Source organism: Squalius cephalus (assembly GCF_949319135.1).
Source record: "Squalius cephalus genome assembly, chromosome: 24".
Lineage (NCBI taxonomy): Eukaryota > Metazoa > Chordata > Actinopteri > Cypriniformes > Leuciscidae > Squalius > Squalius cephalus.
In genome coordinates this window covers 8,372,747-8,389,549 of record NC_137145.1, presented here as the reverse complement: position 1 = coordinate 8,389,549, position 16,803 = coordinate 8,372,747, and the positions used below count along the sequence as shown (strand labels likewise).

The following is a 16,803-nucleotide window of genomic DNA, read 5'->3' as shown; positions in this document are numbered from 1 at the left end:
TGTGGGTAAAATAAAAAGTCATTTTTTCAGGTAAAACGGCTAAATAAGCCAATTATAATCCCAATATTCAAGGGAAAATGAGCAACAACAAAAATTTCAAAAAGAATATTGGTAACACTTTACAATAAGGTCCCATTAGATAACATTAGTAAATGCATCAACTAACATTAACCAACAATAATACATTTGTTACAGTATTTATTAATCTTTGTTAATGTTAGTTCATTGTTAGCTCGGGTTAATTAAATATTAACAGACACAACTTTTATTTTTAATGCATTAGTAAATGTTAAAAATAACATTAACTCAGATTATTAAATGCTTTAGTATTATTTGTTAGTTAAGTAATGTAGTCAAATAATGTAAACAAATGGAACATTATTGTAAATTGTTAACAAAATATTTGAACAAAAATGTAATTTTAAACAGTGTGTTAGGTTATTTGGTGGGTTGTTTGTTTCAGAGATATTCAGGAACTTGAACATGAAGAGATAGCAAAAAGGAAAATTTTTCCTCATTTTCCTCAAAGGTCATCATTTTCTCACCCTCAAGTTGTTCCAAACCTGTATGAGTTTCTTTCTTCTGTTGAACACAAAATAAAATATTTTAAGGAATGTTGGTAACCAGACAGTTGACGGTAGCCATTGACTTGCATAGTAGGAAAAAATACCATGGGAGTCAATGAGAACTGACAGTTGTCTGGTTACCAACATTCTTTAGAATATCTTCCTTTGTGTTCAACAGAAGAAAGAAACTCATATTTGGAACAACTTGAGGGTAAATAAATGATGACAGAATTTTCATTTTTGGGTGACCTATCCCTTTAACTACACTTTATTTTTCATTAATACGCCATCACAAATTATATAATCCTTAAGAGATCATGAACACAAAAAATATACACACATTACAATTAATCGACGTATAATGCACATTAACTATATTTTAAGATAATACAATATTTGTAGCCTATGTGTGTGCATTGTGCATTTTTGAGCGGATAGTACACTGTCCTTTCAAAGTAGGCTACATTAGACCAGAACAACAATCACTTCGTTGTATTGAGTTTCAGAAGGCTATTGTTTGCATTGCAACTGTTATCACACGTAGGCCGGTTCAGATTGGATGGAGCACTGAATCCGTTACCGTACAAGCAACTCCTCCCTCCGCCCGTCCAACCTATCTGATCTCTGTCTCATCATGGCTCCGGCGGCGGACAGGCCGGGCTACTGGGGAACACCGACCTCAACTCTAGACTGGTGCGAGGAGAATTATGTGGTCTCGTATTACATCGCAGAATTCTGTAAGTACGTTTGAACGGGGAGCTTGTGTTCGGGACAAACTGTTCATTATCGTGTAGGGTGGTAAACACGGATGTTAAGACGGTAGAGAGGAGTATTGTCGAATCCTACTATGAGAAGGTGGGATACTTAATATTCATGAGGCAAGCATCCGCTATTGGACGCTTACGACGCATCGTCAGCAGAGCCTAATTAATATTGATGAATCACTTCTTTTTACATTGGAAGGTTTTGAAGCAACGTCAAAACGACGTAATTAATATTAAAAAAGCCAAGCCTTGTTCATAGCGAAGTTACGAATCAACGTCAGCGTGACATACTTAAAATTCATAAGCATTTAATTGCCATAGTAGGATTCGTAATTTAACAGCCGAGGCCAGCAGCGACCCATAGTCCGCTTTGAACTCGTATCATAATCCCAATAACACATAGGAAAATCATACTAAATGACCGGAAAGAGAATGAATGAAACCTAACGTTAGTGTGTGGCTGCATTTGGGGCGGAGCACGAGCCGTCGATATACTGATTTTCAGTGAAATCAAGACTATGAGCAGAAAAAAAACATACTTTATTTCCCACCACGTAGATGTTTTCTTATGCTATACGTTCTTTACATTTTCTTTAATTATAAACTGACTTAAGTATTGTATCCAATAAACTGCGACTCGAATCAGTTGAACGTTGTTATAAAGGACTTATAGTGTAATAACTTTTACTGTAAATATGAATGAGTTATTTTACGAGCCTTACAATAGGACTATGGTGATTCAATGGCATTTTGGTCACTGCTGAAATAAAAACAACATTAAAACCAGCCTAAGATGATTTGCTGGTCTAGTTGGTTTTCCAGCCAGATCTGGTGAATACCCATTTAAGTGCCATTTATTACCATCAATATTTTTTGTAAGAATAATAACATAATTTGCATATTTGCAAACAACTAGTCAAGCTAACCATAACTTGCACCATGGTTATAGAGATTTAAATGGAGAAGTTCTACCTAGGTTTCTGATTGCTTTATTGTGAACTTTTGCTTGACTGCTGATTATATCCCAGATATGAAATTATGGAAGGACACAGTGTGCGTAGCCATTAGATCTTTGTTGTTTGCTCAAGTACTGTACATTTCAGGTCACGTTGATACGATGCTCAAAGGGCACAGAGTGACAGTTAACACACTAATACTAATAGAGCTTGCAATTCCCTATGGGTTTTTAGCGGTTTTTGGTTAGTCTGATTATTTGAGTTGTATTTTACAACATATACATTACACACAGTCATATCTTAAATATAAGTTTTAAACGCTGCTAGAACCAACAGGAATTCTGGTGCCACTGAGATCAGAGGGGTCCAGTGTAAACCTGTTGCCTTGTGAAGGAATGTGCCATGTTCAGTATGATCAGCTGTAGTGCATGTCCAAACAATGAAACAATGCCTGTATACACCATGTTAGTTAATTCTAACATAGGTTTAGTTTTCTTAGACTCAGCAAAGAGGCACAATAGCAGTCTACCAGCTGCTGGTGGTGCTAAGAGGCCAGTTTGGATGAAGTTCACTCAACTTTTGTTCAGCTTTGCTGCAGTTTTTGCTTTTATCGTTTATAGTCAGAGTAACTCAAATACGGCCTAAAGTCAGCATGAAATGGGAGTTGTGATAAGTCTCTTCTTTCCTATTGTGATGTAAGTGAAATGTCTTCTCAAACAAGAAAAAATGTAGGGCAGGACTTCGGAATTGATTGGATGGTTGTGGTTTGCTATTGGTGGATCTCATGTGAGTGACAGGTTGCCCCGCCCTCACGTCAGTAAACACGTCAGAGAAGAATAGAGTAGAGATGTCACTATAAGAGGGAGGGGAAGTTATTTTGATTAAAGATTATGAGGGCGCATGAATTAAAAAAAAATTATGTGCACTAGGGGTGTAACTGTACACAGAAACCATGGTTCGCTACGTACCTCGGTTTTGGGGTCACGGTTCGATACAAGTTCAGTACATTTACATGTCTGGCACCACCCAACCACCCACCCCCCCAACGTAGCACAGTACTACGAAGTAAACGTAAAATGCAACGTCTGTTTTCAGATGTATTGTTTTGATTAACGTGTTGTGCGTAGCCTATGATGTCATTTTCTTTGTACTTTCCTAGTACTCTCACAATAAAAACAAAATAAAGAAAACAAACAGGATGCCGTTTTCTGCCGTCCTGGTTTCCTTTCCGTGAAGCTTTTGGCACGCGTCACAAAAATTTATCGCAACTCAGCGCACAGGCTACTAGCAAACTCCTGCGTGCTATCTGAACACTTGTTTAGGGTTGGTGCAGACTGTTTCTTCTTCTTCTGCTCTTTTTCCTGTTGTGGCATATAGCAAACAGCGTTGCATTAACACACGCGCCCCCTTCTGGATTGGAGTGTGGATCGCCTGTAACTGACTGTATTCATCGTCTGACTGTTTTCACCTAACTGGGATGTCTGTTCTGTTACAGTTCGGAACGTATACATGTACCGTTACACCCCTAATGTGCACGGATTAATAATTTATAACAAATACTGCAATATTCCATAAAAAATAATAATTGTCAATTGTGATTTCATGGTGACTTTAATATTTACATTCATTAACATGAAAACATTGTTTTTTTTTTGCTTTCTCCAGGGAATACTGTCAGTAACCTGATAATGATCCTACCTCCCATTTATGGAGCCATTCAGACGTGTAAAGATGGTTTGGAAGTACGCTATGTGTGGTCCTTTTTAGGACTCGCTGGTACGATGCATCATTCACATTATTATTTTTTTTATACACACAAATGTCTTTTTTTCGAAAGGAGTTACCTTTCCCACTGATATGTATTTCCTAAACAATTTCAGTGATTAAATGTTGTGTTTTTATGTCATTGTTCTTTCTGGCACAGCCGTAGGCATTGGCTCATGGAGCTTTCACATGACACTACAGTATGAAATGCAGGTAAGCTTGACTTCTCTTTAGCCTTTCAAAGTGTGCATCTTGTTGTCAAGCACGCTTTCATTCTCGTAGCCACAAAGCTGCTTCTCTAACGGTACATGCCCAAAGCAATAGCAATAATTCACAAGTGACACACAAATGCTGTCAGTCTCTGGATTGTCTTTTGTTTCTAGTTACTGGATGAGCTCCCGATGATCTACAGCTGCTGCGTCTTTGTCTACTGCCTGTAAGTTGACCTTTCTTACACCTGCAAAGTCACACAGTCTGCTTTCACCTTTGACCTCTGAACGCTTGTCTTGAGCGTAATGAGGATCAGAATTTTTTTGGGATTTGAAAGAAGTCTTTTATGCTCACTAAGGCTGTATTTATTTGATCATATATAGTAGGAACAGTAATATTGTGAAATATTATTAAAACTTAAAATAACTGTTTTCAATTTTCATATATTTCTAAATGTAATTTATTCTGTGATGGCAAAGCTAAATTTTCAGCATCATTACTCCAGTTTTCAGAGTCACATGATTATTCAGAAATCATTCTAATATGATGATTTGCTGCTTAAGAAACATATCTTATTATTATGTTGAAAATGGTGGAGTTGCATAATAATTTTGTGATACACTGTCTGTGATGCATTATTTTCAGGATTCTTTGATGAATAGAATGTTCAAAAGAACAGCATTTATTTGAAGCAGAAAACATTCGTAACATTATAAATGTTTTTACTGTTACGTTTGATCAATTTAATGTGTCTCTGCTGAATAAAAGTATTTGATTTCTTACTGACCCCAAACTTTTGAACTGTAGTGTATGATTGTAGGTCATTTATTGTGGATGCTTTTCCTCTGACTTTGTTCGGTGACTGATCTGAATATGTGTCTTACAATTTACAGATATGAGTGCTTCAAGCAAGAGCGTGCTGTTAACTATTTCTCAATTACACTTTTGCTGACCTTCAGTATTATTGTTAGTGTGGTAAGTTTTTCTTTGCTCTTATACATTTTCTAAAACACATACAGATACAGATACAGTAATATGCAGTCAAAAAAATTCTACTATGTTTTTTTTTTAAGTACAAACTTTTTTATTTTAGGTTTACCTGATATGGAAAGAGCCTGTCTTTCACCAGGTGAGGCCAGACTCTCTCTTTAGTTTGGTTTATCCTACTTACCCATGTCAGGTTTCTTTGAGAGCATGACAATGTTGTGTCAAAACAACTGGCTCTTCTGCAGTCGGTGTTTGTTGTCCGTTTCTGTTGTTTAAGGGCATGACAGTTAGGTGTGGCTCTATTCATGCTCAGGGTATTCAATGGTTCATGAGCTTCTGTAAACACACTGTGATGTCTTTTGTTTAAAACTGCCAGCACGACACATTTATGTAAAAAGAAAATCACCATTTATACAATCATATTGTTTACATATTAGAAGCTGATGTTAAATATACAGGTTAACAGCGGTTTTATCATTTCCCCCAGGTCATGTATGCCGTACTAGTGGCTTTCTTGGTGTTTCGCTCAGTTTTCATAGTCACATGGTGAGTAAATGAATCTGTATTTGCCCACCCAAAAAATAAAGTTAAGTTCATACAATTATTTTTTTATGGATTATACATTTTTCCCACCCAATTTGCTGGCAGCCTTGGTTCCAAAAGTATTTTTCAGATTAATTTTTCTCATAGAAATTTCAAAAAAGTCTTTGTTAAAGCCATGAATAAAAACCAACCAGCCATGAGGTCCATCACAACATTACACATTTTGATGTGAGGCAAAAATATATATTAAAAAATCAGACAAAAAGATACAAGACTGTGTACTTAACAGGTTTAATAAGTGAAAGAACTACAATCCTACACACACATATTTCAGTAGTATCAATGTATTATTATATGGCAGAAATAGTAAGAGTACTATGCTAGTGTGTAGTTCTGAATTCAGCATGACTATTACGTCATTCGCAGTGCTTCATGGGAGTTTGTGGGTAAAGAGTTCTTTTGGTACAATTTGCTTGGCTTCATCCGAAATCGCACACCTCCATACTATATAGTAGGCAAAAAACAGTATGTGACAAAAGAAGTATGTCTGAATTAATAGTACTCATAAAATGGCGAATGTAGTACGTCCAGATTGCATTTCTACTACACACTCATACCAAATACTTTTTTAGCGGTTGTGAAGTAATTACGTATTCAAAATAAGTACTACCTACACAAGAGATTATATGATTTCGGATGCAGCCCTAATTTCTCTGATTGGTGGAGTTTTTTGCAGAATCATGAATAATGTAGTTTTTCACCAGGAATTCTGCTGCTAAGCACAAGTATTTAAAAAATAAGTTGAAATAATGCAGGCCGATGGCTTCAACAAAAGCATATACCATTGATTAAAGGGGTGGTTGATTATGATTTCACTTTTTTAACTTTAGTTAGTGTGTAATGTTGCTGTTTGATCATAAACAACATCTGCAAAATTACAACGCTCAAAGTTCAAAGCAAAGGGAGATATTTGCTTTTAAAGAAAAGGACTACACAACATTCCTCCCGGGTTAGTGACATCACTAACCCTAGAATTTACATAAACCCCACCCCCGGGAACATGCAGTCCATGTTGAGAAGAGGAAGAGTTGTTGTATAAGAGTACATTTGTGAGTCAGCTCAAACTTTAGCATCCATCTTTTCCCATGCAATAGAAAGTCACTCTGTGTGCATCTCACAACAGTTCCTATACGAGCGATTTATAGATTTATTATGACAGAATATCCTAATTGAAGATAGTTAACTCCACATCAGCAACATAAATTCATCAACTAACCATTCAGAGACGTCCTGTTGCATTCTACATGTTGTCACTTCTTCTTGAGTCTCTCCATCTTTGTCTGACACCATTTTAACATTAAAGGCAGAACAGTTTCTGTCATTTTAGTGTGTCTGCGTGAGGAAATAGCAGCTGCTAACACACACAAGCTCTTGAAACCCCGCCCTCTGCAGCAGCTCATTTGCATTTAAAGGGCCAAGCACAAAACGATGCGTTTTTGCAAACCCTCAGAAAGTGGCAACTTTAACTTGCTATATAAAAATATCTGTGGGGTATTTTGCACTACAACTTCACACACACACTCTGGGGACATCATAGATATATTTTACATCTTGTGAAAAGGGCATTTTACCACCCCTTTAACAACTTCGTAGCTCACAGCAGGTCTGTCTAGGTAAGCTAATTGTTCAAAATCAATTCCCCTATGGAGAAAATGAATGGAATTTTTATTTCCATAACCCGAATGTTGCACTCTATTGATTGGATTGTGAAAAGTGGAAAGGTTCATAGTGGAATAGAGACAGAATTGAATTCAAGTTTGCTAAAACAATGTCTGTATTAAGAAGGTGTGATTGCGTATTAAGGAAGTAAATACTTTAACATCATGTCTGTGCTTTGCAGGGTCTATCCGTGGCTCAGAGCCCTCTGCTTTACGTCATTAACCGTCTTCCTGTTGGGATTCGTATTATGGAACATCGATAATATCCTGTGTGACTCTCTAAGGTAGCTCTAGTCTCATTCCATTTTTCCATTTTGCAGTATATTCATTTTCATCAACAAAAATAGCATCTTAATTTACAAGAAAAGTTAAATCAAACTAAATATTCAAATAAATATTTTATTGATTAAAAAATGTATGATATATTATGTATATTATTATATTTTCTAAATACATAAAACATGTATAAAATAAATATATATTAGTTTTGCCAAAATTTTTTAGTCAGTTTTACTCTGACTGAAATAGCATGTAAATTTAGTCAACAGAAATAACGTTACAAGAGGTCATTATTTGTCATGGTTTCATTCAGAGCCACACGGCAGCGACTGCCTCCTGTGATTGGGGCGGTTACGCAGCTTCACGCATGGTGGCACATCCTAACAGGCCTGGGGTCATATTTACACATACTCCTCAGGTACGTATCTGTGGAAAGATGATGTTGTTTGAATGGATGATGCAATTAAATATGGATATAATTTTTTTTTTTTTTTTTTTTTTTGCCATAGCCTCCAGATTCGGTCAACCTACCTCAAGCACAGACCAAAAGTGAAGTTTTTATGTGGCGTTTGGCCGATGCTGCACATTGAATCTCAGAAGACGAGTTGAAAGGGACCCGAGGAGAGGAAGATGGACCAATCACAGACCTCAGACAGAAAGAGGTCCAGCCAATGAGCTTCAGCGGCTGCAGATAGTGACCAGCGGCTGACGGTTTGGTTCCCCTGTTCCCCTTCCGACTCCGTTTGCCAAGTGCATTACTGAGAAAACTGCCAAACGAAGGAAAGATTTTGTCTTTATTATAGGTTAGATGAGAGTTTTGTAGTGGTCTTGTGATTTTGCACATTTAACATGTACATAAGTTTTCCTATAAATCGGAGGGTCTAATTAGCGAGAAAGAAGCAGCCAAAACTAGGATTCTGTTCTGGTTAGTATTTCTGCCTTCATGAGGGAAAATAATATGGCTTTGATGGATTATATCTAGTCAGTTTGACAGTTTTCATATTTTGTACTTGAACTTAATGTAACTAGCTTGAGATTATGCAAAATCTTACTTATCTCTACACTTTTAGAGATTATGAAGGTCAAATTAAACAGATCAGAAAAATGAATGAGTGTTAATAAGTAAGATCTTCATCCTTAAGAACCATTGAGGCATTTAGGGATGAGATACATGCACATTTTACTGTAATATGGTCATTTTACTGTGTTTCAGAGATACAGTAGCATGTTACATAACTGTGTCCATGTTACACATACTACATATTAATATTTGTAATTACAGTAAGACATATTAACAATAGTCATAAGCTGCTCTGCAAAACAAATTGAGTCAATAATTCAGTGACTCACTTGTCACGTTTTTGTTTAAACTTATCCAGTTTGTCCTTTAAACATTTCAAGGCCCTCATGTGACCAATATGCAATCAAATGGATTTAATTTATTATCATTTTTGGTAGAAGGGTGTGTTAATATGAACATTTTATGAAGGACTTATCATGTATGCTTATTAACATTGAGCTGAGATACTTAAATGCTTTAATTGCTGTTACTCAGTCTAGAGTAAATTGGTCAAAATCAAGTAAAACCTTGCTATCATTAGCAAATGAATGTCTCATAAACTATGTTATATTCTCATCTCTAATACTAACTACTTGAAATGCCACTAGTCATGCTTGCTGTCAAAAAAGAAACAGTGAAGGGTGGTAACGAATGAAGTCATATATTAATATTGATTCGTCATTTGTTTATGTATTGTGCCAAGTTAATGGTTCAATAAGAACTCAATCATCTGTAAAGCACAGTTGATTCAAATAAATTGTATTTAATCCGATGAGACGTTAGGCACATGTTTCAGATAAAGCGCTGCTGTTGGTTTGGAGTCATGTTTGCACCACTAAGGATGCCTTAGATTAAACTGTGGTTTATTCCTTGTTGCCTTGATGTCCATTATATCAAATAATTATGAATTACATATTCCATCACATAAAATGATTCAAACAAAAACAAAGATGTCAACATTTTTGCTGAATACAAATGAACAAACAACAGCAAAATGACTGCCACTATCATAGTTTCGTGCTTAAATCCACTGATGCAGTTGTTAAGATATTAGTGGACCTCTAATCTTGCTTATGACTGAAATGGTGAGTTATAATATGGAATATTTTAGCTGACCTTCCCAGCATTGTCCTGTAAAGGCTGTGTAATGATTTAAGTATGTTATATGTGTGTTTTGTGATTTTTTTTTTTTTGGTGCCTCATTAAAATCTATGTTGCCAAAACATTAAATGATGTTAATATTGTTTTACATTATTTTAAATTGTTTGTGCTGCTTGTACGTCTTTATAATAGGGATCGTGTCTGTAATCATTTTTTAATCTGTCATTTGTACTTGCATCCAATCATACAACACTGATGTATTCACAGCATCTAAAACTTAAAATTATTTATGTATAGCTACACAGTTAAAAAAAATTTTTTTTTTTTTTTTTTTATATTTTCATAGTAACATTTTACTATTAATGTTTATATTAATATTTTTTCTGGACCCTGAACTTAAGCGCTTATCAATAATAAAAAATAATAATCAGATTAAAACAGGCCTATACAGTGACATTAGTCTTATTTAACCATTATATAATATATATAATGGTTATATAATATATATATATAACCATTATATAATATATATAATGGGTAATATATATATATATATAATCCATTAAATTTAATGTATCTTAATTTATTAAATACAATAAAATCATCTTTAATCCTTAATTCTTTCGATAAATGTATCATTTTGTGAACCTAAACGGATTCGTTTAATAATATCCATTCAGTGTTGATGCAAACATGAAAATGTAGCCTATGCCTGAACAACACTTTGGCCTGGTTTCACAGAAAGGGCTTAGATTAAGACAGGATTAGGTTTTAGATCAAGTAGGACATTTAAGTAGCTTTTATAAACGTGCCTTAGAAAAAAACATTACTGGTGTGCATCTTGAGACAAAGCAATGACACTGACACATCAATCGTGTTTGTTATATATATTTTTTTTATTAAAGTGGAAATGAAGCAGTCAGTCAAGTTTACATTATTTAAGCAACGTGTAATATGGAACCTGGGAGTTAAATATACCGATTTATGAGTTCCGGTTGGAACGGTAAAACATCATCTCAAAAATACTGGCTGCAGATCAGTGTTGTAACAGCAGAGGGCAGATCTGCAGGTTGGAGTAGTGGGCGTGACGAAAGGTCTTTATCATTGGTCACAAAAGCTGTCAGTCAGGGTGTGGGCTATAGGGTTAGGGGTTAGTTTCTGTTGTAGCAATTCACCTTTTTTCGGCAAGCCTCCTATCGGCAGGCCCATTATTATTACTCCGACCTGCAGCTATCCTTTTCTCCACACTATTGACACCTGCAGTTGTCTTTGAGTCATATCAGACAGAGATGTCATTGAGTCATTTCCTGGCCTGGAAAATAAGCATGTTTGAACCTCTGGAGTCTCTGGGAAACAGGGGAATTCTGCACGACGTCAGAGATTTCAGGTGAAAGCTCCTATTCAGTTGATAACATGCAAAGACTGAGAAAAATGAGAAACCCCTTTAGGATTGTTCTTCAGGCATCCTGAGTTAAACAGGACCCAAAATATAGGCCTACCCATAGGTGTATGCACTGATAACTGACATGACACTTTACAGCAGTATGACATGTTATTAGGACTCATTTTAAACCATACTTTTATTTTTGAATCACGATTCCTATTTATTTATTATGCACTATTTAAGTGACCTGGAAAAAAAGTCAAAAAGTGGTGAAAAATTAATCAGTGACAAGTTAAAAAATACATTTCCCCCCTCGTATATTCAGATAGTGTTATTTGTCATTTAGTTATCCGCATCAGAAGAGGGTACTCTAGGTAAATCTGTATTTGAGTGGGTTTTAATATGGATTTACACACACGCACACACTTTATATCTTTATATGTCTCAGCTCCTACTTGCTTTTATTTTAGGAATGAAGAATGATCCCTGACGGGAAAAAAACATGTTGTAAATAAAAAAATTCCATGACTACATCCTGAACCAACAGACTGTCAACATAGAGCTTTACGTGTCATTAACTCTATTGACAAAACTGATTACATAATAGCAGATGTAGAGGTGGTGGCCAAAGGAAGTGATGACCACCTGATTTATAGACAGGCGGTTACCAGTAAGTCTGCTGAGATTAGACAATCACTGAAGTTTGAAAGGGGCTGTTTTTTATTTATTATCTAGAATCCCTGAGTCAGTGGAAGCACTGCTCACATGTCTTATTTTGGAGCTGAGAGTACATGATTATGAACCAAAGTATTTAACAAACAAGCATGGCAACGTGTGAAAATTTGTGGCGAATGGGAGTTACATTGTTCTGCATATACAGTAGATGCCATCTAGGCTGGGCTATGACTCTGTCCTAGGGCACTACCAGGTTTTTATTACATGTGTTAACTAGATAATTTGCTGAGATATCATGTGAGTCATCTGAATAATCAATTTCCTATTCCAAAATCAGATATACAGGCCAAAGGCAACAGTGTCAAGCCTCACCTGTATTAGGGACGGTTCACACAGAATGTAAGTGGAAAAAACAGTATGGCAAGCCAAAAGAGTCAGAATTATGCTGTAGATTAATCGCGTTTACATCCAAAACGCCATATCTGATGACATTTAAGACCGTTTTAGTGGAATTCTGGCCCTTATGGCTTTCGATAAGTCTTGTGGCAAGCAAAGTGCCGTATAAAGCAGTGCTTTTCACAAACACTAAAATGCCATCAAAAACATGATTCATACAGCGTAACTCTGACCCTTTTGACCTGCTAAAGAAAAACAATGGAAAAGTAGGGCAGCGGAATGGAAAAACGCAATCTATGTGAAACGAGCCCTACACTGCAAAAGCACAACGCATTCGAAAATGCACTTATAATGAAAGTCTATAAGGCAAATTTTGTAATTATAACTGTGAGACAAGTCAAAATGATTTTATTTCTGTTTTAACAATATCATTTATTTAAACCAAAATGTTCCTTTAAAGGGGAACAGATGCGGTGTATGAATGTAGCCTATTCATAATATTAGTCAAGTGTCTGGAGTCTGAGACAGACTTTCAGGTCCATAGTCCATTTAGAAACCATTGGAGTAATTCAGGAAGTACAGGAAGTTGATGAGGACTGAGGTAGACCTGTAATACAAGGAGTTGGGTTTTGAAAGTTTACTCATCTAAGATTTTTTTTTCAAATATGTATCTGATGAGATCAAAGGATATTTGTTCATCCACTTAAACTGGCATTTTTGTCCATTTTGTTAAAAAGTACCATTTCTACCATTTCAGAAATAGTTCAAGTGGATGAAGAAATAGACCCTTGATCTTAAGTAAAATTGTAATATTAATCTTTTAAATTGTGTGATGTAGCTTGATGCTACTTGTTGCTCTAATCCACCTGCTGCAGGAGCTTTTCTATTCCATAATCTAATTTGTTAAAATAATTCACATAAGGTCCAAAGAATAGTTTTTTTTTCGTTTTTTTTCTAACAAGACTTAAGATAATAGGTGGATTATTCATGTATAGTGGGATGAAAGAGGTGTAGATGGCCAAGCCATAATGCCAGAATAAAGGCTGAATTCAAACAAAAGAATAAGGATAAAAGAATAATGAAGATTAGTCTCATACCGCCAGAGGTGTGAAAGGTTCGTCGATTGACTACAAAAAGTATGAATAGTGCTGTTCTCCTCGCCAAACATTAGTCAAAGACTGTAAATGGGTGTTTACATAGCCATAAAATATTTGATAAGCATCTTATCAGCTTTTTCTCAAAAAAAAAAAAAAAAAAAAAAACTCCCCTGACATACTCTTACTTAAGTCTTCACAGCATGAATCATTTTAGATATATCATCCTCAGATTTGAAATGAAGCATGACCACACTTGTGGCTACTTAGTTGTGGTTATAAGTTGTTAGCTACATTCGTATAGTATTTTTATATATTTAATACATATATATTCTTAATATTTTTTGTTTTTGTTTTATGTTTGAGTTATATATCTCAATATTAATAACAGTCTGATTAATTCTGAGTCTTGAACTGTAAACTCTCAAGGGTTGGCTGTGAAGAGAATGACTTATGAGCAGCATGTATGCCCCACATGCCAAAATTGGGTCTGTCTGGTAAGGGGTTAAAGTCCCCCTGTGGTGAAAATCAAGTTTTTAATGTTGTTTATATGTCTGTGTGGTGTTTTAAATATGCTTTAAGACACACCATGTGTAAATTCATAAGTCAACACCATTGCTGAGTATTTTTTCCTTAAAACTGCAGTGAAAAAAAGACAGTCTCAAAAACATGGTTTGAGATCGCCAGTTTTTCTCATGTCACAAAATACCTTGTAACCACACGTAAACATGCAGGCGGGCTTTAGCATATTATTAACTGTGCTGTGAAGCAGGGGAGTCTCAAGAGAAGCCAGGTTATTCCGGTCCTGTATATTTTTCTGTTGATTTGAAAAATCGGGTAGATTTAGCAATATAGCGGGTGAATTATGTTTATGATGTATATTACGATGTTATTATGAACTATATGCCCTTTTCCAGTGACGTTCTGAGTTGTTCAAAGCGTTTCTAATAGAGGTGTATCAAGATATTGTGTCAAAATGTATCGCAATACAAAAATGCAACAATATGTATCGTGGATAGTGACAATCTGTATTATGTATAGTTCACCCATAACATCATAAACATCAAATCTCGCACCTGTTTGTGGTTGCCGTTGGCGTTTCATCCATCCCTCTAATGCTTCTTTCTGCAGAGTTTTGATTCTCCATGCCAAATATCCACTTCCATCTTCTGCATTGTAATAATGCTCCTATGACCAGAACAATACACAGACCTAGTAGTTATACATTACACAACTAAGGAAATAAATGCCATATCAATTATAATGTAGATAATCTTTACTCTGCAATATACAGAGTATATCCTCCTCCTTTAAATCAAAAAGATTGAGAGGCAACAGCTACTACATAACCAAGCTTGCTCCTGGGGTCAGCCAGGTATGGGAATAGAGAGATGTTTCCCTTCGCATATTCTTCCTTTAAATGCAGAGAAGGGCTTGTTCTAAACACACACAAACATAAACCAATTACATCCCATAACATCATAAACATCAATTTACAAATTACTGTATGAACAGCCTACGAGCGTATTCGTTTATGACCTTCTCGCCTCCAGGGCTGCTCTTTAGGATATCTTTGATCATCTGGAGGAGGGAATGATGTAATATTGAGCAGAGATGACAAGTGTATATAGTTCCAAATATATTTATTATTTAAGTCAGTCTATATAGATGTAATTCAGAGGCAAGATTGGAGATCCTTACTTGGGAAATTTGACGTTGTGACGTGCCTTCAGTATCTGCTAATTATGAGCTTGAGCTTAAAGAATCTTCAGTATAAACCATATCAATGGTCAAATATGCTATACAGCTATTGAGAATTAGTCCAATTGACAAATTAGCATATGCAAATTGGTGAATATTGCTGATAATAAACAAAACTTGATAAGCATATCAAACAATTTACCATCAAGACTTGCTGTGTCTGGGATGAACATTTTTAGGACTCAACGTCTGGTTGTGTCAGCAGATAATCGAATGCTTCCTCATCAACCTCTGTCTTTGATTCATCAAAGACTTTAACATCCAATTTGAAGATCAAATTTCTTGGCAACTGAAAGAAGACAAACCATTGGCAAATTGACAAAGGCCAGCAATGACAAAGGAACTAAAACGGTTATTTTTATACCCCATAAGATACAATCATACACTTATTATATTACAATTAAAAATAACCTTCAGAGGGAAAAGTATTAATGGTATTACAATGTTAAAATTTGTTATCATATTCCAAAATTGTCTGAAATGTAAAAGGTGTTCTTCGAATCTTTGAAATTCCCTCGGACAACGTTGTTGGTTTGCATCCTGGAGGAACCAAAAAAAAACCCATTTGGTAACACTTTAGAACAGTGTTCTTCAACCCTGCTCCTGAAGGACCCCCAACACTGCATGTTTTCTTTGTCTCCCTAATCTTAAATTCATCAGCTCATTATCACATGGGTTAATGAGCTGATGAGTTGAATCAGGTGTGTTTGATTAGGGAGACAAAGAAAACGTGCAGTGTTGGGGGTCCTTCAGGAGCAGGGTTGAAGAACACTGCTTTAGAACATTGTTCCGTCATTAATGAATAACTACACAGGGACAAATGAGTAACGCATTATTAACACTCTAGTAACTACTATTAACTAACAAGAAACTATAGATAATGAATTAGTTAGTAATAGTGCACAGATGAAATTGGTAGTTCACTATAGCTAATCAGTAACTACTGTATAATGCATAATGTCCCCAGGAACTAGGGACTTTGTGTCATGACTGAACAGACAGGAAACAGTTGCAGGTACTCAAAAAGTGTTTAATATCTCAATAAGGTCAGAAACAGTACAGGAACAAAGAAGGGCGGCGACTCAGGCTCGTGCAGGGACTTTTCGATGGTCTGTGGTGCTCTGGTGCTGTGATAGTGCAGAATCCCGATCCCGGTGTTTGAGTGCGGTGAATCCAGTGACGAGGAACAAGACGGCGAGAAGACAAGGCAGGCGAACACAGACACGGCAAACTTCACGGGAACACAGACACGGCAACACAGGACCTCAACAAACAATCCGACACTGGAACAGAGAATGGTGTGAGTATATATAGGCAATGGGAATGAACAGCAGCTGTGAACAGTGATTGTGATGATGATGATGATCAGCTGGAGCGCTGACAGACACGTGAGCGGGACAACGCCCACTCACACATAAACACAACGACACGAGACAAGAAAGAAACAATGCATTCAACAACCGTGACACTTTGGGGTGGTACTCTGTGTGTTTCCACCGCAGGAACCAGGGTCTAAAAATTTCTCCCTCAGAAAGTCCCTGCTCG

General features: G+C 36.1%; 1 protein-coding gene across 2 annotated transcripts; it reads left to right on the top strand.

Moving 5' to 3' along the window:
* The first annotated feature begins 877 nt into the window (after window positions 1–877).
* On the top strand, window positions 878–10,077 carry acer3 (alkaline ceramidase 3). Of its 2 annotated transcripts, none has more exons than XM_079862316.1 (10): window positions 878–1,303; window positions 3,952–4,062; window positions 4,211–4,263; window positions 4,434–4,486; window positions 5,154–5,235; window positions 5,354–5,389; window positions 5,735–5,793; window positions 7,691–7,792; window positions 8,101–8,205; window positions 8,297–10,077. In XM_079862316.1, exons 1-10 carry the CDS (start codon window positions 1,201–1,203, stop codon window positions 8,394–8,396), a joined length of 804 nt encoding a protein of 267 aa, XP_079718442.1. In that variant the 5' UTR covers window positions 878–1,200; the 3' UTR covers window positions 8,397–10,077. The 2 variants fall into 2 exon arrangements, with proteins under 2 accessions (XP_079718442.1, XP_079718443.1); XM_079862317.1 differs by lacking the exon at window positions 878–1,303 and adding an exon at window positions 1,403–1,421.
* The last annotated feature ends 6,726 nt before the right edge of the window (window positions 10,078–16,803 follow it).